Source organism: Marmota flaviventris, chromosome 8 (genome assembly GCF_047511675.1).
Source record: "Marmota flaviventris isolate mMarFla1 chromosome 8, mMarFla1.hap1, whole genome shotgun sequence".
NCBI lineage: Eukaryota > Metazoa > Chordata > Mammalia > Rodentia > Sciuridae > Marmota > Marmota flaviventris.
This window is the reverse complement of record NC_092505.1, coordinates 97,625,639-97,653,509: the sequence shown is the minus strand read 5'-3', so window position 1 is coordinate 97,653,509 and position 27,871 is coordinate 97,625,639. Positions and strand designations below refer to the sequence as shown.

Genomic DNA, 27,871 nt, shown 5'->3' with positions numbered 1-27,871 from the left:
CCTCTCACAGAACAATTTTCTCTTCCACAGTTTATAATCTCTCTGCTATCAATTATAATTTGATATCCCAAGGGGGACAATCTTAGGTGAGGAATGTGATAGAATATAAAACATCATGGAATTAGCCTAGCAAATTAAGAACCATTCTATTTGCTCTGAGACACAGGGAAGTTTTTTGTTTTTGTTTTCATAAAAATACCAACTCAAAATATACAAGTAAATATCTAAGTATATAAATAAAATTTTGTGGATAGGTCTACCATTGTTATTTCATATAGCCCTATCCAGCTACAAACCTGAGTTTCTCATAACAGCTGACTGGTAAGTGACAATAATGAGATAACAAAGTGGATATTTGTTGGGGAAAATGGAAGAAGAGGGATTCTCTCAAAAGGTAATTGTTAACAGAGTTTACACTAAACATTCTATCATCTAACCATTCATCTTATTCTCCTTTCTGCAGAGCAAAAATTATTAAACCACCAATGATAATATGAACAGAAAGTTTATTTAAAAGAGTTTTGGTGTCAGACCCAAAATTATCTGATTTTTTAAAAATCTGAATTTGAATCCTAGATGTGTCAGTAGTAAGACTTCAGTAAATTGCTTAATTTCTTAGAATTTTAGCTTCATCTTTAAAATTCATAATAATTCCTATCTCAAAGAAGTTTCAGGAAAGACAAAAGGTGGTAAAATAGTTAAGGTGTGCAGCATATTATGGGAACCTACATGTGCCAGCTCCCCTTCTGCCACTGCCTTTTATTAGATGAATCCAGAATATAGAACTGTTGGCTACAAAAGAGTCTATGGACAGGCTTGACAGAGTCACAGTCAAAATCTTTACCTTTTCTGGCAAATATTTTTATTATTCCATACTGTTTGATACTCCCCCAAATATTATTTAAAGCATATAATGATAAACATGAATAATGACAGATATATCCTGAGAATAACAATTCCTATCTCATAGGGATTCAAGAGACAAAGCAATGACAAAACAGTTTCCTGTCAGGGATATGGAATAGCAGATGCTTTTCTCTAGAGATGTTCTTACATCCAAAATAGTGGCCTCATTTTGAGATACTCCATGAATTAATCAAGATTGATCTGGTTGCACCTGAGAGAGATCCACATCACACTGACTTGCTATTATTGCCATTTAATTGCAGGGGGGGGTGTTATAATAAGTAACTGAAACATTCAACTGTGCTCTGTGTGATAGAACATAAGACATCAGGCAGAGTTGTATATGGGCACTTAAACACTCTCTTAGAAGGCTGTCTGTTCTCCCCATGGTGGAAAATACATCCCTTGAAATCTGTAAGCTTTCCCTGTATTTATAATTGCCGATCCATGGAAAAGATAGCATTTCCAATTAGGAAACTGGACTTATCAAAGGTCCTTGTCAGGATTCTGCATCATTTAGCTTGAGTCACATGCCCATCCTTGAACTTCTCACTGTGGATAGGGAGATGGAGTCCTCAACTTGTCGCATAGGTCCTGTGCCTACCTTATGGTTTAGTGGTGGTGAACATGGGGCAGAAAGGTGGGAACAGGCTCACTTTATCCCCGCCCACAAGAAAGAAAGAAAGTAAAAGAGAAAAAGAAAAAGCTCTGTGTGGATGAAAGTATCCACAAGAGACTTTCAAAGTCAATATTGATGAATCATTATTACAATGATTATTATTACATTCAAACTGCCTTCCATGGGATGAATTGTGAAGTTTTGGGATATTATAAAAGGAATTAGTTCAGATAAGCTAACTTGACCCTTTTGATTGGGATATGGAATATGGTCAGTTATAAAGGGTCCGTTGGAGGTTACCGAACAGAGAAGTTGGTTCCTGAACTCCTTTTCTGAGTCTTAATTGCCAGCCTGTGGACTCTTGTCCTGCTACCCCAGATGCCCAGTGACCTTGAGCTTTCCCAGGCCCTGAGGCTATCCCTGCTCATCTGTCTTTCCCTCCCTCATTTCCATTAGAGATCTTCCTCTTCCCTGCATCTCAGCCATGTGGAGATAAAACCTAATCAACACAGCCAATGAAAGGAGAATGTTAGTCATACATTCACTTTCCTAGAAGAGTTTTCCTGTTGACACAAATAATCAGTAAGAAAGAGGTTTGGCCCTGGGAGCTTCCCTTATACTTTTCTATTATAGACTCCAGTGTGCACTCTGTCTATACCTAGGAAAAGTTGAACCCTCCAAGCAATGACTTCTTAAATACCCAGGGCTCCAGATGTCTTTCCCTAACCTAAGACTACTTGAGTTAAGTTATTCAAGGCTTTCAGAAGGGTGTTTGAGTAATATCTAGATCAATGCAGTTTATTCAGTCAAGCAAGTAGTCAACCAGACAGACATTATTTATTATCTGTCTTCAATTTTCAAACCCATATTGGTTTTCCTATCTCCTGCGGTTTCTCTTCTTCCTGTCTAGATATGTCTCTATTCCCCATTCCTTTGGGAAATGCCTTCTAATCATCATCTGAAAGCTAAAGTCATGTTATACACAGAGGGAAACAGTCACTATCCAACAATTAAAATCTCAGAGGAACACACCATTCATTTTCCTAGGGAGTGAGTGAGATATGAGTTTGGTTCAAGGTTTATGCTTCTGAAAACCTTAACTCATTTATTCCTGGAAATATTATCTTTAGTTCTTAACTCCCCACATCTCCCAGAGTATTTGGATTTTCTTTGAAAACTGGAAGACAATCAATGTATTTTGGACAGAGTAAACATAAAAGTAGAGGCAATTGGCTAGGCCAAAACAGTTATATGAATATGTGTTCATCCTAAGTTTTATTGGCCCACCCACCTTCTTTTGCTTAATCAAGAAACTCAAAATAACTTTGTGTATCATTAAATATATGTCTAGTAGCCTCTGTTAACATGCTTTATTTCTAGTAGTCTCTGTGAACATGCTTTATTTTCATTGTTTTCTGTTGCCATGCACAGAAAAAGTCTAATGATTATATTGTATCACAATATAACACAGCTTTGTCACACTGTGGTCATCATGGATGATATTGAATCATGTTATAGATGAGGCAGAAACATAACAGTTCCATGAAAACATGATGTTGCCAGAATCATTTTCAATAAGGAATAAAGAATAGGTCATTCTGGGCTTGGAAAAATAATTAAAGAATTAGAGGTCCCCAAAATGTTTAACTTACTACTCACATTCTGCATGGCAGCAGAAAGATCTTATCATTGCCAAATTTAACCAGATTATTTGCCATTCCCATTTTATTTTAGCAGTAATAAAACAATTTTTAGCAATATTAAAACAATTGTTCCTTCTCTTTTCTGAAGACTCCCCTCCTTGGGTGCCAACCTATTCTCCTACCTTCTCTCACTCCTCTTTCTTAATCTCATCTTCTTTTAATTTGACTTTCTTCTTTGGTCAATTTGGTTATCAATCAATTTTTTCTTTTTTTTTTTTTTTTGATATAGAAGCCAACATTCTTTGACCAGCTCAGAGATTGTAAAATTAAACATTTACAATGTAAGGAAAACTTTCCTTTTCTTTCTTTTTTTTTAAATTTTTTATTGTTGGCTGTTCAAAACATTACATAGTTCTTGATATATCATATTTCACACTTTGATTCAAGTGGGTTATGAGCTCCCATTTTTACCCCATATACAGATTGCAGAATTACATCAGTTACACATCCATTGATTTACATATTGCCATACTAGTGTCTGTTGTGTTCTGCTGCCTTTCCTATCCTCTAGTATCCCCCCTCCCCTCCCCTCCCCTCCCCTCCCCTCCCCTCCCCTCCCCTCTTCTCTCTCTGCCCCCTCTACTGGCATTCATTTGTCCCCCTTGTATTATTTTTCCCTTTCCCCTCACTTCCTCTTGTATGTACTTTTGTATAACTCCAAGAGTCTCCTTCCATTTCCATGCAATTTCCCTTCTCTCTCCCTTTCCCTCCCACCTCTCATCCCTGTTTAATGTTAATCTTCTTCTCATGCTCTTCGACCCTACTCTGTTCTTAGTTACTCTCTTTATATCAAAGAAGACATTTGGCATTTGTTTTTTAGGGATTGGCTAGCTTCACTTAGCATAATCTGCTCTAATGCCATCCATTTCCCTGTAAATTCTATGATTTTGTCATTTTTTAATGCAGAGCAATACTCCATTGTGTATAAATGCCACATTTTTTTTTATCCATTCATCTAATGAAGGGCATCTAGGTTGGTTCCACAGTCTTGCTATTGTGAATTGTGCTGCTATGAACATCGATGTAGCAGTGTCCCTGTAGCATGCTCTTTTTAGGTCTTTAGGGAATAGACCCAGAAGGGGAATAGCTGGGTCAAATGGTGGCTCCATTCCCAGCTTTCCAAGAAATCTCCATACTGCTTTCCAAATTGGCTGCACCAATTTGCAGTCCCACCAGCAATGTACAAGTGTACCCTTTTCCCCACATCCTCGCCAGCACTTGTTGTTGTTTGACTTCATAATGGCTGCCAATCTAACTGGAGTGAGATGGTATCTTAGGGTGGTTTTGATTTGCATTTCTCTGACAGCTAGAGATGTTGAGCATTTTTTCATGTACTTGTTGATTGATTGTATGTCCTCCTCTGAGAAGTGTCTGTTCAGGTCCTTGGCCCATTTGTTGATTGGATTGTTTGTTTTCTTATTGTCTAATTTTTTGAGTTCTTTGTATACTCTGGATATTAGGGCTCTATCTGAAGTGTGAGGAGTAAAGATTTGTTCCCAGGATGTAGGCTCTCTATTTACCTCTCATTGTTTCTTTTGCTGAGAAAAAACTTTTTAGTTTGATTAAGTCCCATTTGTTGATTCTAGTTATTAACTTTTGTGCTATGGGTGTCCTATTGAGGAATTTGGAGCCCGACCCCACCGACTATAGATCGTAGCCAACTTTTTCTTCTATCATACTGCTCGTCTCTGATTTGATATCAAGCTCCTCGATCCATTTTGAATTCACTTTTGTGCATGGCGAGAGAAAGGGATTCAGTTTCATTTTGTTGCATATGGATTTCCAGTTTTCCCAGCACCATTTGTTGAAGATGCTATCCTTCCTCCATTGCATGCTTTTAGCCCCTTTATCAAATATAAGGTAGTTGTAGTTTTGTGGATTGGTTTCTGTGTCCTCTATTCTGTACCATTGGTCCACCCGCCTGTTTTGGTACCAGTACCATGCTGTTTTTGTTACTATTGCTCTGTAGTATAGTTTGAAGTCTGGTATCGCTATACCGCCTGATTCACACTTCCTGCTTAGCATTGTTTTTGCTATTCTGGGTCTTTTATTTTTCCATATGAATTTCATGATTGCTTTCTCTATTTCTACAAGAAATGCCGTTGGGATTTTGATTGGCATTGCATTAAACCTATAGAGAACTTTTGGTAATATCGCCATTTTGATGATGTTAGTTCTGCCTATCCATGAACAGGGTATATTTTTCCATCTTCTAAGATCTTCTTCTATTTCTCTCTTTAGGGTTCTGTAGTTTTCATTGTATAAGTCTTTCACCTCTTTTGTTAGGTTGATTCCCAAGTATTTTATTTTTTTTGAAGATATTGTGAATGGAGTGGTTGTCCTCATTTCCATTTCAGAGGATTTGTCGCTGATATACAGGAATGCCTTTGATTTATGCATGTTGATTTTATAGCCTGCCACTTTGCTGAATTCATTTATTAGCTCTAATAGTTTCTTTGTAGACCCTTTTGGGTCTGCTAGGTATAGAATCATGTCATCTGCAAATAGTGATAATTTAAGTTCTTCTTTTCCTATTTTGATGCCTTTAATTTCTTTCGTCTGTCTAATTGCTCTGGCCAGTGTTTTGAGAACTATGTTGAACAGAAGTGGAGAGAGAGGGCATCCCTGTCTTGTTCCAGATTTTAGAGGGAATGCCTTCAGTTTTTCTCCATTCAGAATGATGCTAGCCTGAGGCTTAGCATAGATTGCTTTTACAATATTGAGGTATGTTCCTGTTATCCCTAGTTTTTCTAGAGTTTTGAACATAAAGGGATGCTGTACTTTTTCGAATGCTTTTTCCGCATCTATCGAGATGATCATATGGTTCTTATTTTTAAGTCTATTGATGTGGTGAATAACATTTATTGATTTCCGTATATTGAACCAGCCTTGCATCCCAGGGATGAATCCTACTTGATCATGGTGCACAATTTTTTTGATATGTTTTTGTATCCGATTCGCCAGAATTTTATTGAGGATTTTTGCATCTAGGTTCATTAGAGATATTGGTCTGTAGTTTTCTTTCTTTGAAGTGTCTTTGTCTGGTTTAGGTATCAGGGTGATGTTGGCCTCGTAGAATGAATTTGGAAGTTCTCCCTCTTTTTCTATTTCCTGAAGTAGCTTGAAAAGTATTGGTATTAGTTCCTCTTTAAAGGTTTTGTAAAATACTGCTGTATACCCATCCGGTCCTGGGCTTTTCTTAGTTGGTAGTCTTTTGATGGTTTCTTCTATTTCCTCAATTGATATTGGTCTGTTTAGGTTGTCTATATCCTCCTGACTCAATCTGGGCAGATCATATGACTTAAGAAATTTATCGATGCCTTCACTATCTTCAAATTTATTGGAGTATAAGGATTCAAAATAATTTTTGATTATCTTCTGTATATCTGAGGTGTCTGTTGTGATATTGCCTTTTTCATCCCGTATGCTAGTAATTTGAGTTCTCTCTCTTCTTCTCTTCGCTAGCATCGCTAAGGGTCTGTCGATTTTGTTTATTTTTTCAAAGAACCAACTTTTAGTTTTGTCAATTTTTTCAATTGTTTCTTTTGTTTCGATTTCATTAATTTCAGCTCTGATTTTAATTATTTCTTGCCTTCTACTTCTTTTGCTGTTGTTTTGCTCTTCTTTTTCTAGGATTTTGAGATGAAGTATGACATCATTTATTTGTTGGTTTTTTCTTTTTTTAAGGAATGAACTCCAAGCAATGAATTTTCCTCTTAGAACTGCTTTCAATGTGTCCCATAGATTCCGATATGTTGTGTCAGTGTTTTCATTAATCTCTAAGAATTTTTTAATTTCCTCCTTGATGTCTTCTATAACCCATTGATCATTCAGTAACCTATTGTTCATTCTCCAAGTGATGTATTCTTTTTCCTTCCTTCTTTTATCGTTGATTTTCAGTTTCATTCCATTATGATCAGATAGGATGCATGGTATTATCTCTACTCCTTTGTATTGTCTAAGAATTTCCCTGTGACATAATATATGATCTATTTTTGAGAAGGATCCCTGTGCTGCTGAGAAAAAAGTGTAACTGCTTGATGTTGGGTGGTATATTCTATATATGTCAATTAAGTCTAGGTTATTAATTGTGTTATTGAGTTCTATAGTTTCCTTATTCAACTTTTGTTTGGAAGATCTGTCCAGTGGCGAGAGAGGTGTGTTGAAGTCTCCCATGATTATGGTATGGTGGTCTATTAGACTCTTGAACTTGAGAAGAGTTTGTTTGATGAACATAGCTGCACCATTGTTTGGGGCATAAATATGTATGATTGTTATGTCTTGTTGGTGTATGGTTCCCTTAAGCAGTATGTAGTGTCCCTCTTTATCCCTTTTGATTAACTTTGGCTTGAAATCTATTTTATTTGATATGAGTATGGACACTCCTGCTTGTTTCCGAAGTCCATATGAGTGATATGATTTTTCCCAACCTTTCACCTTCAGCCTATGTATGTCTTTTCCTATCAAATGCGTCTCCTGTAGGCAGCATATTGTTGGGTCTTGTTTTGTGATCCATTCTACTAGCCTGTTTCTCTTGATTGGTGAGTTTAAGCCATTAACATTTAGGGTTATTATTGAGATATGGGTTGTTCTTCCAGCCATATTTGTTTATTTATGTTACTAAACATGGTTTGTTTTCCTCTTTGATTATTTTCCCCCCTTTACTGTCCTACCTCCCACTGTTGGTTTTCATTGTTATTTTCCATTTCCTCTTCCTGTAATGTTTTGCCAAGGATGTTTAGAAGAGATGGTTTTCTAGCTGCAAATTCTTTTAACTTTTGTTTATCGTGGAAGGTTTTAATTTAATCTTCCATCCTGAAGCTTAATTTCGCTGGAAACACAATTCTTGGTTGGAACCCATTTTCTTTCAGTGTTTGAAATATGTTATTCCAGGATCTTCTAGCTTTCAGAGTCTGTGTTGAAAGATCAGCTGTTATCCTGATTGGCTTACCCCTAAATGTGATCTGCTTCCTTTCTCTTGTAGCTTTTAAAATTCTCTCCTTATTCTGTATGTTGGGCATCTTCATTATAATGTGTCTAGGTGTGGGTCTCTTATGATTTTGCACATTCGGCGTCCTGTAGGCTTCTAGGATTTGGGATTCTGTCTCATTCTTCAAGTCTGGGAAGTTTTCTCGTATTATTTCATTGAATAGATTGCTCATTCCTTTTGTTTGAAACTCTGTCCCTTCCTGTATCCCAATGACTCTTAAATTTGGTCTCTTGATGTTATCCCATATTTCTTGGATGTTCTGCTCATGGTTTCTTAACAGTCTTGCTGAGCTGTCTATGTTCTTTTCAAGTTGAAATACTTTATCTTCATTGTCTGATGTTCTATCTTCTAAGTGTTCTACTCTGCTGGTAGTATTCTCAATTGAGTTTTTAAGTTGGTTTATTGTTTCCTGCATTTCTAGGATTTCTGTTTGTTTGTTTTTTATAATCTCTATCTCCCTGTATAGTTGATCTTTTGCTTCTTGGATTTGTTTATGTAATTCATTGTTGAAGTGATCTTTCATTGTCTGATTTTGCTGTCTGATGTCTTCCTTGAGACTCCAGATCATCTGAAGCATGTATATCCTGAATTCTTTATCTGACATTCCATCTGCTGCAGCTATTACCTCTTCTAACGTTGAGTTGACCTGCATTGTTTGTGGTCCTTTCTTTCCTTGTCTCTTCATACTGTTCGCGTTCCTTTCTACTTGGTGAAACTGTTGTGCTATTGAATTTTCCCCCTATATATTTATATTGGTCTTGTATAGTTGCAAAGTCTCCCTCGCAGGTGCGGGCGGCGGCTCTGCCCCTCCTCCAATTGGGCAATGTGCCTACCATGCCGGCAGGCCACTGGGCCTGCTCTGCCGGTCGGTAGCAGGTCCGGCTACCTTGCAGGCGCGGGCGGCGGCTCTGTCCCTCTGCGGGCCGCTAGGCTTGTTCTGTCGGTGGTCGCAGTTCTGCCTACTTTGCAGGCGCAGGCAGCGGCACTGCCCCTCTGCAGGCCTCTGGGGCTGTTCTGCCAGTGGGTCGCAGGTCCGCCTACCTTGCAGGCGCGGGGGGCGGGGCGGCTCTACCCTTCCTCAGGCCACTGGGCCTGTTCTGTCTGTCGGTTGCAGGTCTGGCCTGTTCTGATGGTGGTCACAGTTCCGTCTACCTTTCAGGCGCGGGGGGAGGGGGCGGCTCTGCCTCTCAGCAGGCCGCTGCTCCTCTTCTGCTGGTGGGTCGCAGGCCCGCCTACCTTGCAGGAGTGATTGGAAACTCTGCCCCTCCGCGGGCCACTGGGCCTTCTCTGTCGGTGGTCACAGTTCCGCTTACCTGGCAGGCGCGGGGGGTGGGGGGCGGCTCTGCCCCTCAGCAGGCCGCTGGGCCTGCTCTGTGGGTGGTCACAGTTCCGTCTACCTTGCCGGCACAGGGGGAGGGGGCGACACTGCCTCTCAGCAGGCCGCTGCTCCTCTTCTGCCAGTGGGTCGCAGGCCCGCCTACCTTGCAGGAGTGATTGGAAGCTCTCGAGATATTTATTATGCAACTACTATGAAACACACACTAAAATAGATACTAGAAATAAAGTGGGAAGCAAAATATATTTCAGAGAGATAACAGTAAAGTTACTGGTTTCCTGGTTTGGGTATTTGTTTCCCTGCTGTTCCTTAAAATCACATGAAGGCATAGCGGTATGACATCTCTTCCTTCCTCTCTTCTAAGCTAACACAAAGAATCAGATTTTCAAATCCGGCTCAGACAGAACAGGAATCTATCCTGGATCATGCTTTACTAATAATTTCAGGGCTGTAAGCAATCAACAGGCATCAGTAGAACAGCGTGAAGACAGGAACATCCTCTGTGGGTCCCCAGATTCTTTAATTCTGCAACACACTACTCTAATCCAGAATAGAAGAAGATCCTGTGTGTGGTTTTTATTCTGCATACTATCAAGAAATACATAGGGTCTGGGATTTTACACTACTTTCATGCTAATAAGTTGTTACTGTTTCACGGATGCTGACAGAAGACTTGAGATTCCTAGGTCAAAGGCAAAGGACTTCATTATTCATGGCAAAAGCAGTAGCCAGGGTTTCATTGGTTTGTGTCAATTCCCCATGTTTCCCCAAATCCCACAGCAGTGGCACGAAGGGCCTATTATGGATGCCTATGTGTGCAATTGGCTACCTTGTGTCGGGGAAACACTGAGCTTGGGGTATCTACTTCTTTTATATTAGTGGAAACAAGGCTGTTCTTTTTCTCAAGGGAGATGTTAGCTCATTTCTCCGTGCAAATACAGACCTAAAAACTGGCTTGGGTAAAGAGTGATCAGGGCCATACATTCTTAGCATACCCAGCCAGAATGTATAGAGTCTGTGTCAGATTTTCTCCTCACATCTACCTTCTATTGGCATATATTAATGTAATTTGAGGTTCTCAATGATTTGAGAATCCCCTATCTCTCTTTTATATATCTTTAAATTAACTCTGTTGGTCCCTCTGCATGAGTATCAATATTTCTGCAAATACTGTCATAAGTAATCTGAGTTAAAAACTCTGTCTCACCATCACAATTTCCTGTTCAATGACAAACCTTCTCCTTAGTAGTCAAACTTACAAGAAGGCATATCTTAACTCACACCTAAGAATCTATCTCAGCAGATGAGTTAATAGCTCCAAAGGGAAGGCAGTACCAAGAAAGTGTAACACAGAAGTCAAATCTGACCTAGAGTCAAAGAAAATGTCAGGCCTCTCTGAAGTGGTGGTGTTTGGGTGAACATCTATAGGGTACATAGGTACTAACTATGTAAAATATGTGAAGATGAAGTAGAAGTGGCTATACAGCCTTCAAGGAACTTAAAGAACATTAGTGTTGCTAAAACATTGTAAAATGTAGATCAGACCATGCAAGAACTTGCAGACTACACTGGTGTTCAGTCTAACCCTAAGAGCAATGAGAAGTGATCAGAGGGTATAAAACCACAGCAGGAGTGAAGGGTGAGGGAGTTGATCACATTTTTATTCTTAACACATCACTGTGATAGAGCATGGAGAAAGTATTGGAAAGCCCAATGATAGACGTGGAGAGAGCTATTCTTAGCCCATTTTAACCATCCTCAAAGGTTAAATTAGTGTGGTTACAGTGAAGATGAGAATAGATTTGACATGTATTAAGTAAATCTGATGCAGTACAATCTGACATGAGATTGAATATGAGTGAAGGTAAGGGAATTATCAATAGGAATCAATGATGTACATGTCAATGGATGGTAGCTGAATGCCCCACAGATATTTTTCTCCTGATCTTAATCTACATTCTCAGTTGCCTAATAGATATCCCCAACTTTCCATCTCACTTGCCCATCAAGTAATTTAAGTTCACAACTGAACTATTCCTCTTCATATCTAATATTTCCCAAATCATGCTATTTTAGCAAATGCCATAACCATCCCCCCAATTGCTCAAGGCAATTAGCCTTGAAATATTTCTCTCCATCACTTCCGCTTAATAGCTACTGCATGTCCATTTCATCTAAGTTATTTTTTATCTGCCCATATCTCTCTATTTCTACTACTAGTACCTTAAGTCAAGTCTTCGTCATCCTTCATCTGGATTTTGGAAAAATGATGAATCAGCCTCACTTTATTACTGACATTCTCCTCAAGAGTCCTATTTGCCTCTTTTCTGAATTAAGTGCTTTATGCTTTATTCCTTAGTGAAGTTCTGGGTTAGAAAACTGAGGACGAATTAGGGAAATAATAGTATCCACAAAGTTATCAGCATTTATTCATTTCCTACCAAGTAGGATCAGGGAGTCAAACTACCACAGATTGTAGCTGCCCAGAAAAGAAAAAAGGAAAAAATTGAGGGCAAAGAGTAGCGGGGCAGGGGTGGGGGTTATATACAGATGGATTATATACAGGGAGAGTGGGAGGAAATGACTCAAGGAGGCATTTCACCAATCCTGGCATTATGAGATGTACCATGACTTGGTATAGGCAATTTGATACACCCTTAACATATGTAATACAGAAGAACCAAGATTCTCCCAAATTCCCAAATTCATTAAAACCTTGATAGAATATAATTTCCCCAATAGATACTACACAGAATAAATAAAAAGCATAACTTTTTTAGACCCTTGATGAAGCACATTTTGAAACATTTTACTGATTAAAAGCATCTCTTTGGGGGCCAGAGTTGCGGCTCAGTGGTAGTGGCTTGCCTAGCATGCGTGACTCAGCACCACATACAAATAAATAAAATAAAGGTCCATCAACAACTAAAAAAAATTTTTAAAAAAATCTCTTCAAAAAGTAGATGATAAAATCTACTTTTGAGCAGCACTAAGTGGCTTCCCTTGGCACACTTGGCTTTACCCACATGTATGTAAAGGATGATTTTACTTATGAGCATCAGAATCAAGATGCTTAAATAACAAAAGAGGGTTATTGAGTCACTTGACCAACAAGTTCAGAGGTAGTGAGGACTTTAGATATTATTCAATCAGGGATCCAACTCCAGTCCTCTGTTGAGTCCTTCCATTCCATCCCACTTGTTGACTTCATCTTTGATGTTGCTTCATTAATGTAGCCAAGTGGCTACTGCAAAATGTCTCACACATATACTTTACAATTTCCAGAGCAAGAGAATATCTATGTCCTAGGATTCCCAACCTATATATTGAGCTTCATGTTGATTGGTTCACATCTGAATTTGTTCACAATTTGCAAGAAAGCCATGCTAAGACAGATAAAACCAATCCAATTGTTGTGATTAATGGAGATGAGATTATAGCAAGTCCACCTGGACTTTGGAGAGTGACTGTGTTCACCAATTCCATATAAACTACATGACATATTTAAAGTTAAAGATGGAATTTCCAAAGGAAAACCTGAAGGTTATTTGGAAAGAGAAGACTGGAAAATCCCAAGCAGGTAACCAATCAGTCTTCACTACAGGCACAGTTTAAATGTGTTCATCAGCAACTTAGGAGTTGTATTGTATCCTGTATTTTAAAAGCTACTTTTGAATAATCAGAAGCAAACATCAAGTGTCTGCTGTAGGAGTGAAGAAAGAGTAAAGAGATCCAAAGAGCCCAATTCTGAGAAATCTCATTGATGAATAGGGGAAGATAGGAAGATTGAGTGTTGTGCATGATTCTCAAGCCACTCATTCATTCATTCATTCATTCATTCATAGAACATTTTTAGAGTGATTAGTCCATGCCATAAATGCTTGCTACAAAAGGATATTTGACTTCAAGGTATTTTTCCTATCACACACTATGGAATTATAAGTAAACATCAGAAGTTTTGATATTTGGAGTAATTGCCACTTAGTAAAAGTAAGGCCACATAGGAAACATAATGGTGTCTTTACCATACCATTTGATATTTCCTCCATATCTAACTCTTATACCATGCAATCTCTAACATAAGCAAACCCAAGAATACTTATTTTTCAATGAGCAGCTCTCTGAGAACAGTATATTAAAATGCAAATGGAAGCATAATTTGTCTTACTGTGGTTCTCGTGTAAACAGTCACAAAATCTAAGAAAAATAATATGATCCAACTTTGGTTGTTTGGTAACAACAGTGGATCATTGTTGTCTCAGGGAGCTTTTATGTGCAAAATACATTTTGATAATAAAGTGAATTCCTTTAAGCTATTAAATTCTGTGCCCATCTGGGGAAATATTTGGGGAGATAAATATAGCCAAAAAGATATTAAAAAGAAAAATAGCAAACATAGTTGATTTTTGACAGTCTTTTTTATATTCTGAAATCCTAGGTCCGTATCATAGTGATAATACTGAAAAAATTCTAATCACTTTGTCATTATTCCCAGCAGTGTCCTGGAGTTCCAATTCTAAGGGCAGGGCTTTCTGGAGGCATCTAACATGAAGATATAACTCAGAGAATTTTTCAAGAAATTGTTTCTTCACATGAAGTATACTTGATAATAACATTTTAATGTAATATTGACATTTCTGGTTTTTAACTCTGTGGAGCAGAATCTTGATGAAAAAGAAAATCACTTGTGACAGCTTCAGCCTGAGTATCTAATATCATAGCAATTTAACCCGGTTTTATCCTATATCAGAGGTACTCTATCAAAAAAGAAGCAAAGTTTCCTTCATGTTTTACTTCACTTACAGAAGTGAATCATTTCTCACAACAGATAATGCCAAAATTGTCTTAAAGTTATTAATTATTAGAAAGAATGTTGTGGAAAATATTGATAGCTTATTTTGGAGGTTTGTGGTAAATAGTTGAAATATTTTATAATTTTATTTATTCTAATATGTACATTTTTATATATTTAAGTATTTTGATTGAGAATTTATTTGGACTGAACTGGTCTGAGTCAGTCAAGCAACTAAGAAGTTGAGCCAACCATCATATTCTCGTGACAGTTATGGCTAAATAGAAGACTATCTTTACTCTTGCCAATTGTAATATGGTCCACATATCGATAGCATCAGATTTATCTTGAATCAAGTGGGAAATGCAGATTCTCAGGACTACACCAGATCTACAGAATCAGCATCTGCATTTTTAATAAAATACACTGGTAATTGAAGTCCTATCTACACAATGTGATTTTGGCTATGGCTACACATTACAATCACTTAGAGTACTTGTAAAATGTTTTGATTCCCAGGCTTATACCCAGATCAATTAAATCAGACCCTGTAAGAATGTAACCCTTTCTTTCTTTCTTTCTTTTTTAATAGTACTAGGGATTGAACAACCTCTGTATTTTCTAAATGCTCACCAAGTTATTCTAATGAGCTACCAGGTTTGAGAACTATCGATTAAACAATGCCCAAATAATCAGCTAATTCAGTATATTCTGAAACAACAACAACAAAAAAAGTCAAACCAATTACTTAGCATTTGGTACCACTCTATAAATGATTGATTTTTTTTTAACTTTTAATAAGTTTGCTTTGCTACTGTGTGAACACAGCCTATTACGGCTCCAACTGCCCAGAAGTGTATTGTATTGTTAATCAAGAAGAGGAATGCTTTACTATCCCAATTAATTAAAAAAGGTTATATGTTTGTTTCTCAACTACTTCCTTTTACCAACCCTATTCTCCAGCCTGACAGATCGAAATGATGAATTTTATACACTGTGCACATTTTAACCACTGCATCTATGGATTGTCCACTCACTTCTCTAAGCACTCAGTTCTCATTTTTCGCCTTGAGCATTCCCTTCTCACCCTAAGAAAAATGAATACCTCCCCTAATTCCCATATGGCTCACGTCTCTTCTTTTATGGTCTTATGTAAGATCTACCATTTAGTGAAGTAAAATTACCTGTTGTTTAATTTCTCTATGTAATCAAGAATTAACAATCTACATCAAAATCTTAAATATGAATAGAGAAGAAAATCATAGCATAGTACATGTGACTATCATTGTTCCCATTATAGGTGAGAAAATTGAGTCTCAGGTAGGCCAGGTGACAAGTATGTAAGATTCAATAATTCAACTATTTTTCCTGTGACCATCTGTCTAAAAGTACAGAGAAATTTAGATGGTCTTTGGGTGTGTGGGTACATGAGCCTGTGTTTGTGTTTCAAACAGAATATAGTATTTAATTATAACTCTGGTGTTGATTAATGATGTGGAAACACGAAAACATACTGAGAGAAATTTCGTTCTCAAAATCTATGCCCACTCTTGTCTTTGGAATGAACGCAGAGATTTTCTTATTTTTACTAACTTTGTGTCTTTGATGAAAAGCTATTAAAACTTCATGGGTGAGTCAGGAGGAGGTGGTCAGGGTGGTCAGATTATACTTCTTTCTTTTTTTAAAATTTTTATTATTGGTTGTTCAAAACATTACATAGTTCTTGACATATCATATTTCACACATTTGATTCAAGTGGGTTATGAACTCCCATTTTTACCCCGTATACAGATTGAAGAATCACATCGGTTACACATCCACTTTTTTACATATTGCCATACTACTGTCTGATGTGTTCTGCTGCCTTTCCTATCCTCTACTATCCCCCCTCCCTTTCCCTCCCCTCCCATCTTCTCTCTCTACTCCATCTACTGTAATTCATTTCTCCCCCTTGTTTTTTTTCCCTTTCCCCTCACTTCCTCTTACATGTAATTTTGTATAACAATGAGGGTCTCCTTCCATTTCCATGCAATTTCTCTTCTCTCTCCCTTTCCCTCCCACCTCTTCAAAATTGTTTTTTTTGTTGTTGTTGTTGTTATGAAAGTAACACAAGGACAACTTTTTCTTGAAAAAATTAGAACACTATACATTTGACAAAAATAAACAAAAATCTTTTTGTCATTCAATTCCAATATGCCCATCTCAGACTCCCTATTCTCAGTAGCAGTCAATTATTTATATCTGTGAACATACTTTAAAATATTTTTCAGTGTGCTCAAGAACATATAAATAGTGTGCAATATAATTCTCAATGGTGGCAAAGTCACTTATCATGTGAAATGAAATACTCTTGGGAATTAAGAGTTTCATTTATATGTCCAAAAAAAAAAAAAAAAAAACTGGGAAAGATATCTAAGTCACAGGTTGATGGAGTTAAGATTCAAAATTATATCTCAACTCTGCAGAATAATGCCCTAAAGATAGAAAGATAAAAGTTTAGCCTGCATAAATATTAAGTCCTGCATAAAATATAGGCAACAAATGGAGAGTTCTGGTTTAATATTAGTTTATATGAAAAAAAGACCTAGAGGTTTGGTTATCATAGACTCAAAATGTAATAAAAATTCTAGTTCTTTGAAAAGTCAGTAATTCTCATATCTAAAATAAAATTTCTTTAAAATATCAGGGATTACTCCAAACTAACTTATTTTTGAAGGAAAATACTAAATTGTGCAAGATATAGTGATCTCCTGGTTTTAAAGTGTAGGACTTAATATGTTCTTCTTAATTCTTTCTTTTTATATTAAAAAAAAACAACAAAAAGCAATGCCAGGTAAAAGAAAGCTCTTTTGTTTCCCTTCACTCATATCTTGCATCTTTATTTTAATATAAAACATTCATTACATATCATGAGATCTTTGCATGTCAGTTATTGTGAGTCATTGCAATAGTATTCATCCTCCATGTTGATGTCTTCTTGAATAAGGAACTTGCCTTGTGGAATGAATGTCACTCAATGTATTTTATCCTGATAATTGTCTTGTACCATGATTTATATTTTGGTGAAGAATATTCACACCCAACATTCTTTGCTGCAAAATCTGGGATGAAGAGCAGGAAAAATGAGGACATTCTCTGCATGAGACTTGTACTTCCCCAGGCTAAATCTCCACCCTGTACTGGAAGATGATTTTTTTCTTTGGAACTTGCCAAAGACATAGATTTTTATTTTTTTAAATTCTGAAACAAGAACATTTAGAAGTTCTTCGTCCTCTGATTACCTGAAAATCCCTCCATAGCCTTATGCTTTATGGATATTTTCTTTTTATGATTATATATGTATTTTATATGATATATATATATATATATATATATATATATATATATATATATATATATATATATACTGATTACACAGTGCACAAGGAACTACAGGTTCACAGAGATGAACTGATTTTTTCCTAATGAAAAATTAATATTATATCATAAAATATCATAAGTCTTGACCTCTACCCGGTTTTTCTAAAAATAAAGTAACCTTTCATATCAACATGGTGATTCAGAAAATGGCAGCTTGAATGAGAAGGAAGAAGCTGAATCAGTGGAACAAATGTGTTGATATGTTTTTAAGGACACCAAACCATGGTTTTATTTGAATTTATCTGTCTTTGCCCTGACGTCTACTGCAGCATATGAGAAGGAGATTCAAGGTCTTAACTCCATTACTGGTTTTATTCAACAGTGTCAGACCAATAATAGGTGTTTATCTACTAGTTTGTGCTGCTCCAGATAGAGTAGCTCATTGTAATTGTTCTCTCCAGTTTTTCTTCCACAAGGAAATATCTATATATCTTGGACCTGTCTAATTATCTACTGTGTGAAGAATAGAAAACTGTGAGACAATTCCTAGGCTCATTGTTTCTGGGCTTCAAAAAGCTCAATAAAGTTTCTACCTACATTTTCTTGTTTACATAGTAGAGCAAAGTGGATCAAACAGGTAAAGATTTGTGGCAACAGAGATGTTGCCTTTGTACAATATAACACATACTGTGTATCACAGAAATATTGTGCCACTTCTCCGAAGCTGACATTGGAATGACATTGTAATCCTGGCCATCTGTCTTCCTCCTCTAGATGTCGATGAATGTGCGGTGGTGAATGGAGGCTGCCAGCAGCGCTGTATTAACACTCTGGGCACCTTCCACTGTGAATGTGATACGGGATACAGACTCCATGCTGATGCACGCACCTGCATAAGTGAGTAAATATTAGAACCAGCTTGAAGCCATTTTCAATGAAAATCGACCTGCCCATGTGGGGACAGGAAGAAAAGGTTTTCCTATTGTGGAAATATCTATAGAAGCTGATAGTTCTCAAGCACAATTCTGTCCTGTAGAATAAAAAAAAAAAATGCTATTAAAAGACTGAAAGAAAAGAAACATGGGGAAAGAAATATAGAAATTAACATTCAAAAGCAAAGCTTGAATCTCTAAATGTGGGAGTATTTCCATAGCATATAATTTCTGTTGTATTCAGAGAAGTATAATTTGTTGGTTATTGCTTATGTACAGCAAGTACAGCACAGAGCCACAATGAAGTGAGGATGCTGAGCCGTTGTAATTATTAGCTATAAGTTTCTCATTTCAACCGGGGCTTAGAACCGGATTCAAAATCAGAGTCATGATTAAAATTCAGTCCTCATAAATATTATAACAGATTATATGTCAAAGACCTTAGGGTTACTCAAGCACAATTAAAACTGCACACATTGCATCTACATTATAATAAATTTATTTGCATCACACTGTTCCTAAATATAACTTTTGTGTGATGGGATTATTACTTTTTATCTTCTTTGTATGTTTCTAAATTTTTATGAATTTCTTAAAATGAGTGTATACTACTTCTATAAAGAGAAGAAATAGAATAAACTTTAATAACAGTCTTAGACTTACAATGTGTAAATGTTCCTTGTTGTTTTCACTGAAGTCATGTACATAAATGTATTTTTTAATTAAGTCATGATCCTAAGATGATGTAATGGTATATTACACTTTTAAATCCAGAGGCCCTTTAAAACTAGCCATCACTTTAAAAAGTAGCACTTAGTGTATCTGGCTTTATTTAGATAGAATGTGTTAACTAGTCTACCCACCCAAGATTATAGGCATCTTATAATTTATTCTACACAAAACTTGTAATAGAAGTCAGTCAGTTTCCCCTAGTTTCTTAACATTTTCTCCTTCTTTCTATATTTTATTATGTATTATATGAAGTAAGAGAAGACCAAGGTAAACAGGTGAAGACATCCTGGTCAAAAATCTGATTTTGGTATGAGAAACAAGTTATGAAAGTATGTTAGCAAAAAAAAAAAATACTTCTCCTAAGTCAAGGTCAAGTAATTGTACTAATATCTAGGGAGCCCAATATCATAATGATTCTATCTACTGCAAACACAAGCTGTGGAACAGAGCACATGCACATTTATTTAATCAAAACACCCTCTTCTTTTGGAAGGATTAATAATCTTAGCAATGAGATTCCTTTTCCCAGCCCCAATCCTAACCTTGTAAGTCTTCCACTGGTAGCATCCTTAAGCTGCCTCTATCAATTCTCTGAGTCACAAAATATTTAGCAGCAGCAGGATTATTGATACTTGCAGATGAGGTATTTATCAGTAAAAGCTAAGCTGGTGAATTTTTGTATCTGATATTCAAAATATTTTGCAAAGTAGTGATTTATATGAATCAATGATATCTGGTCTTTGTGATAAGGCAAAATAAACACTCTAGTTACCAATTAAATTGTGTTTACAAGAATAATTACTTCTCTAAACCCTGGAAGTTATTAGCTATTTCTGAGTAAAATCATTAAGCTCTCTTTATTCCTTACCATCACTGCCCTTGAATTTTCCAATTTTTGTTTTAATGACATCAGGTCAAAAGTTGAGTTGGATAAGGATATTATGGTTTATCTTTATATTCCCATTTCTTAAAAGCCAATTCTTATTGTGTGTGTACATGGACACTATGATAATAGCTTATTTGCAACTCCATAAACTGATTTCTTTATGCAGAATTTCAACATAGTATACAAATTAAATTGATTCAAGTATATATATGATGAGTAAATTAAGCTAATGAGAAGTAGGAAATTCATGAGTGTAATTATTTCAAAGACTTTAACTCCTTGGATTCCATTCCACAGGAAGTACTGGACTTAAAACCCAGCTCTTGACCTTCATGAAGAATTTTATACTATTGTCACATGCACACATAGAAGTATTTGTTTCAAAAGTCCTCTCAAGAGACACATCTGACACAGTTTATAATTACCTCAGTCTTGTTAAAAGGAGTTCAAGAAGAATTTCAGCACTTTGTATTCAAAGTTTAATAATATGACCTTGAGGGCAACTGTTTGTTTGTTTATTTATTTTAAAAGAAAGGCTTTACTATAGAGAACTAAGTGTTACATTAGTCTATTTTGGATTAGATTGTAGGAAGGTTCAGTTATTTTTTTAATACAGGAAAACTGAATTGTCTCACTTTTCCTTTGGGATATTTTAATTGACAGAAAACTGAGAACAATGGTTGATGTGTATTAGGAGATTATGTTAGAAATTTGTTATGACCAATGGTAGAGTCACAGAAGAGAAGATGGAGCTATGAAAATTTATGATTTTGGCCTTGTGGTCTCAGTTTCATATAACAAATTTATCTGCAAAGTTTTGGAATGCATGTAATTTTTTGGAGGGAAGGGCTTATAATTTCTCTAAGATTCTTAAGTCTGTGGTACCCCCAAATATCCCATAAATCCTTTTGTCTTTTTGAAGGCACTTCTTAAAAAGACGTGTACATGGGAGAGTCTCATGACACTTACCTTATGACACTGACTTATGATACTGCCATATGGGCTGAGGCCAAGTTGTCAGTGACTACTTCTGCCTACATTCAATAAGATTTCAGGCCAAAGGCCTCCATTCCTGCCCTTGAATAGCATGGCACCTGGCTCACTATCGTGGTCCTGAAAGGCAGCATCAGGAAAGCTAGTCGGAGGAGATGTCCCTCAGGTGAGGAACATCACAGCAAGTGAAAACAATTGCCATTGGTTGGTGGCACAGCGCAAGCGCAGCATAGGGAAGCAGACAAGTGGAACCCTCGCCAGATTTTCAGTGTTCTGCCTTAACACGGATGTTACCAAGATTAACAGTTGGAGATCAACAACTTAAAAAAGGAAAACTAGCCTGGGTGTAGTGGTGCATGCCTGTAACCCAAGCTACGCAAGAGGCTAAGGCAGAAGAGCTGAAAGTTTGAGGCCAGCCTAAGCAATTTAGCTAGACCCTGTCTTAAGTTAAAATAAAAAGGATTGGGGATATATAGCTCAGTGGTAGAGTACTTGCCTAACCTGTGAAAGGCTTGAGTTCAATACCTAGTACTGCAATTAACAACAAACAAAAACTACATTTTAGCAATTTTTAGAAAGTCAGAGATGTTTATGTTCATATCATTTGCCCATTCAATCTCATCCATGTAGATTAGGGACAATGGTACAGTGGAATTCGAATTGGCAAGTGAATTCCAGAAAGTCATTGAGTCTCTCTACATCCCACTTTCCCTGTGTGTAAAATGTAGAAATCAGATAAAGTTTTCTTAAAATTACTTCCACTCTGAAGTGTTGTAATTTTACAGAATTTTCAAAATCACTAAATCATTACATAGCATCTACTAAGTAAAGCTATTGGATTGTGCATAATAACTCTCTTATAGAGCTGTAATTAAATTTGAAAAAAAAAGTTTAAAGAACTAAGACTTTACAAAGATCAAGCATAGAAACAGAGTGAAGATTCCATGATCTAGTTTATTTTTAAAAAGTGAGAAACTGACATTCCAATTTAATAAAAATCAGTGGGTAAGAAACGTTTTATTGAAAAAAAAATATTCAGTGGGTGGTGCTTTTGCACTGTTTTCCATATCATAGAAGCATATCTAGAAGGAATTCAAGGAATAATCCAGCCCCAACTCCTTTCTTAGAGATAAGAAGACTCAGAGCCAAAGAGATAAGGAACTTTCACTCTGAGAAAGAAAAACAGTTTCAGGAAAACCTAGCTAATACCACTCCTGATCCAATGCCTTCAAATAATATCTGATATATATTTTTAAAGATAGACCAGGAAAATCATAAAGACACTACTAGATGAAATTCTCACATTCTGTTATAGAAAATGGAGCTAAAACTTAAAACAATATATTTTCACAATAGCTATCAATAACAGAAACTAACCTTATGTCATCAACCTATAAACTTATACTTAATATTTCTCTCCTATATTTTGGTAATAGGCTCCAAAATACCCTGGCTGCTCTCTGTTCTCTTAAGTCACTCTACTTTAATGACTTACTTTACTCTTAAATTACAATATATCTCACACTCCACCACCACCGTCTCTATCAAATGGTCCATGTTAAATGTCATCTGTCCTGTTAAGCTTTCTCTGAATACTCCAGCTGAAGATATTCTTTTTTTTCTTTAAGAAACACCATGTCATTTGTGTTGCTTTCATGACTATATAGATATATAACAATCTTGTGAAAGATGACCAGCTCAAATCTTCATTCAGAATCATGTCCTCCCTCTGATGTATTTGCTGAAATTGGCCTTCTCAGAGGGGTGAAATTATGAAATGATTGAATATTTTAATGCTTGCCTAGTTCTCTTTCCTCTCTTTCACACCTTTGGCACATAGGTCTATTAACACACGTTTTCACAAATAAACAAATGGAATCACTTATGTATACATAGAGAAAATTTAGGTAGAGGAGATTTTAATTACTTTCAATCTCTAACACAAGAATTCTTCATTTCCAGTTGCTTGGAATGGTCTTTTTTTTTCAGTGGCCCCTTTTTATTCTTACTAAATGAGAAGAAAAAATGAAAGGTTACCCAGAACTAAAATTTAAAGATTTTTCTGTGTTGGTAAGTATATAACATGGTGAAGTCAGTGTTATACTTTAATTACAAGTAAGCAGAAGTTGGGTGGCAAGAAGGTATAACTGAGAAGGTTGATTAAAATAATGATATTCTCAGTGAAACTTGGAGCTTGAATAAATTTCCTTATATCAGATTTTCATGAGTTTTATATTTTAAGATAATGCTAACTTTAAAAATATAAAGCTGAGAAAACCATTAGAAGTGCTGGTCTTCACACAATGGATTCTTTTGTTTTTGCACTCAATATTGTCATCAATGATGTCTAAGTTTTATTTGATAAGAGGAGAAGAAGGTACTTTCGAGGAAATGCACGAGATTTCCCTCAAATTGGAGATGAAAAAGGTTAAAGACTTTCATTGTAACTACCTTTCAATTAGTTGCATTATTTATGAAGACAAATTAGAAACAGAATTCACTTCAGATGACAGCTGATGTCTTGAATAAGGCTATGTCAGGTTAAAAAATTTGTTTAGTTTGTCAGATTGATGGCATCTCTCTGTCATTATCAAATTCATCACCCTTGAAATATTAAGCATTTTTGTGTGGTAGATGGTTAAATTTAACTCTTGAAAACTGAATTTAAAGAACACTTCCCCTCTGCCCACCTTGTCCCCATTCTGTGGCTCTGTGGAAAATGATGAGCTTCTCAAATTTTCAAACAGAGTTTTGAATATTAAACTCAATTCAATAAACTTTTTTTATCCACTTGAATTTCAGGAACACACTTAGAATTTTCTCTTTTTTCCTTCAATTTTTCTACAGATTGTAGGCTCAGGAAGATAAGACTTGCAGTTTTAGATAGACACAGATTGAAGTTTGAATTCTGACTACATCAAGTAAGAATTATGTGATCTTGGCCCAGTTACTCAGTCCCTCCAATTTTCAGAGGCTATGTCATCTGTCTCTATATTTGTATCTTTAGCTAATAAAACCAGGAAAATAATTTACAATGTTCAGTATTATACATTGCACAAGAGCACATATCTTATAGAAGTACGTCTTAACACACAACAATGGTTACCCATGAGGCTGAGAGTAAATGAGAAACTTTTCCAAGGACCAGAGTGTGATGAGAAAGTCCCTTGAATGACTCACTGTGATAAATTCCACTCTTTGTACCCGAGGTTAGAGTAAACACAAAGAAGATAAAACAATGAAATGCTAGCACAATGGTCTTCATATTTGGTAAATGCTTTTTCTTCTTTATCTCTCTGTGGGAAATATTTTAACATGCCACCCTTTGGGATAACTTTTAGGATTTTTTTCTAGTTCCACTTATAAAATATTTAGAAAATATTTTATAGTACATATTATATCGAATAATAAAATCCTAATGTTAAGCAGTAATTAATTTTGGTTTCCTGTGTTTCTTCACTGACTTCATAATGCATTGTAGGATAGATACCCACTGTGGGATGAACTCAAATGTGAAGAGATTAAAATAGTAACTGGCACACAATGAATGCCCAATAAATAGTGGCCTAGATCAATAATTTATAACCATAATGTATCTACTCCTACATTATTTTCCCACAATCAGAGCACTCATTCAATGCAGAGATACTGAGAATGGGAGATTCTTCAATATGTACAAATAAGAATCCTAGAGGTTAGCTTTAAATTACACATTTATGAAAATATATCATGGCATTTAGGATTGTGAGAAAAAAAATAGTGCTAATATGAGAGTGGTACATCTTGGGAATAATTTTTGACTCCTCTTTGGGATGATAATATTAACTTCATCATGTAGTTTAAATATACACACACTGTGTGTAGCTTTGATCTAGCCAGTAGTCTCTATGTTGGGTGCAGTAACGAATGTGACAGTATAAATTAAATCCTTGATTCTTTTCCTGACACTGAGCAAGCACTCAGTATACATCAGCTAATTCCTGCAGTTGGCCATAAATCATGGTACTAAACAAAATTATGGAGGGTCAGATGCCATAGGTACAAACTTGCTTTGGGGATCAGATAGCTTCCATTGTGCATCTTTGTTGGTAGGTACAATAGTAAGAATGTGTGTTCTCTCCAAATTCGCATGTTGAAATCCTAATCCATCAATGATAGTATTAGGAGGTAGGGCCTTTGGGGAAGTGATTCGATGATCAGGGTACAGCCCTTCTGAATGGGGTTAGTACTCTTATTTAAAGAGGCCCATGAGAATTTATTTGCTCCTTCCACCACATGAGCATGCAGACAGAAGGCACAGTCTATAAAGAATTGACCCTTACCAGACAATAATAATCAACTGGTGCCTTGATCTTGGATTTCAGCCTCCAGAATTATGAGAAATAAGTTTTTTGTTATTTACGAGCTACCCAATCTATGGTATTTTGTCATAGCTGCCCAATGGACTAAGACAATCGATTTTTAAAATATATATTCATCCTTTTAACACCTTCTCCATTTTTGCATTTTTATTTTTTTTTATTTTTAGAGCAATGTTCACAACTATATTTTGACTATATGATGGAATTCTCCCATTCTCATTTATCAGGAGGTTGCAGATTTATACTCAATGTTTCCAAAAGCACTGGGGGCAGAGAGCATCAGGCAAGCTTATGCGTTTTTACAGGGCACAAAATGCAAAAAGACACTGAACATAAAATAGTACTTCCTGCCTCTCAAAAAATCAGGAGGAATAAGTGCTTGCAAATACCAGCTAGAAACATAAAACTTAAATCCAAACCTAGTATCACTGTACAGCTTCCAGCTACTGAGAAAAAGAGACCACATGGCTTCATACTTTGAATTTTCTGAAACAACAATCATAGAGACATTTTTTTGGTGGGTTGGGAGAATTTAGTGATTTCATAACCTATGTCTTTTATTTTACAGAGAAAACAAATCCTTAGCCAAGGGGCTTCCAAAATTGTAATTCCACCCAGAAACCCAAGAATTAACCCTCATCTCTGTCTGCTTTGCTCTTACGTCAGAAGAAAAAGGTGCTCAACTGTGTTTTAAAACTAATTTCCTCATATCTGAGAACCCATCCTGACCTCCTCCTTAGAATCTTCTCTCTCCTCTTTTACCAGCTTCTTTCTCTCCATGTTAAAAAACAAAAAAAAACTCCTCCCTAAAACATTTGCCATGGTTATTAATAAATAATTCACTGTTAAGTTCAAGGATCACTTTTAATTCCTTATTTTGCTTAATATCTTGAAAGTAATTACCTTTCCTTCCTTCTTGATTTCTCTTCTCTTGGATTGTAGGTCACAATTTTCACTTGATTCTCTTCCCTAGAATGATTCCATAACTTCTTTCATGGAGTCTTTTATTTCTATCCACCATGAAGTCCTCACGATCTTCAGAGTTCAAATTTTGTCACTTTCTTCTTTGCCAACTGTGATTGTTTTCACTTACAATGTTTTACCTACCTCAATTAGTTAGAGGGGAATGATGCCCAAGTCAGTATCCCTAGAGGAGCTCACTCGCCTTGTTACCTCCACCCATAGATTTGGCTACTGCCTGAGTCCCTTTCTCCTAGAGGATGTCCCCTTGCATTACCAGTAGGGTGGGTCTAAGACTGAGTCTTCCTTCCCCACCCAACCAACTCTTCCCTTGTATTCACCTTTTTGAGAGTCAGGACTTCAGGTCACCCTTTCTCCAGGCCAGGATAGCATAGCCTATTCATGGCTTCCTGTCTCTGATTCTACACATCTAATTCCCCAGTAATGCAAATGGGCACCACCACCATAGCATTCCTCCACTATGACTGCTCTAATTAAGGCCCTTATAATTTCAGAAAGGTTTTTGCAATTTATCTGAACTGCTATCCAGTATACATGTCCCTTTTAATCCATTATCTTAAGTACTGCCAGAGCAATCCTTTTAACATCTAATTTAAAAATTAAGCCAAGCACCATGATACACACCTATAATCCCAGCTACTGGGGAAGCTGAGGCAGGAGGATCTCAAGTCTGAGGCCAGCCTCAGCCACTTAGGGAGAGTCTGTCTCAAAAATAAAAAATAAATAAATAAATAAATAAAATTAAAAAGGCTGCGGATGTAGCTCAATGGTAGAATATCCCTGGGTTCAATCCCCAGTACCACAAATATAAATAAATAAATAAATAAGTAGGTAGATAAAAATTTATTTTGCCATGCTTAAAACCCCTTTTCATTTCTACCTAGTGTTCAGAATTAATCCCAAACCCTGCAGTGGCTTAAGAGATGCTTTGAGGCTGGGGTTGAGGCTCAGAGGGAGAGCACTCACCTAGCAATTATAAGGCATTGGGTTTGATCCTCAGCACCACATAAAAATGAATAAATAAAATAAGGATATTGTGTCCAACTATGACTAAAAAAATTTTTTTTTAAAAAAAGAGATGCTTCAGGCTTTGACTTCTATTTACTAATGTCTTGCCTCATATTTCTACTGTATGCTTCAGACTCCAGCATCAGACACAAAGAAAAGTTGCAATTCCCTAATTGACCCAGGAAGATCCCATCTTATTCCTTTCCCTTAGTGTTCTATCTGCCACACTTCCCCTGCCTCGGTGCCTGCTTCTCCCTTAGTTTGGATGCATG

General features: G+C 36.4%; 1 protein-coding gene across 1 annotated transcript in view; it reads left to right on the top strand.

The window, feature by feature from the left end:
* The window catches only part of LOC114098059 (EGF-like and EMI domain-containing protein 1), a 610,754-nt gene that overhangs the window by 428,123 nt on the left and 154,760 nt on the right, over positions 1-27,871 (top strand). The window contains exon 6 of the mRNA XM_071614923.1: positions 18,481-18,603. Within this exon, the coding sequence (XP_071471024.1) occupies positions 18,481-18,603 (123 nt within the window). The remainder of the gene's footprint in view (positions 1-18,480; positions 18,604-27,871) is intronic.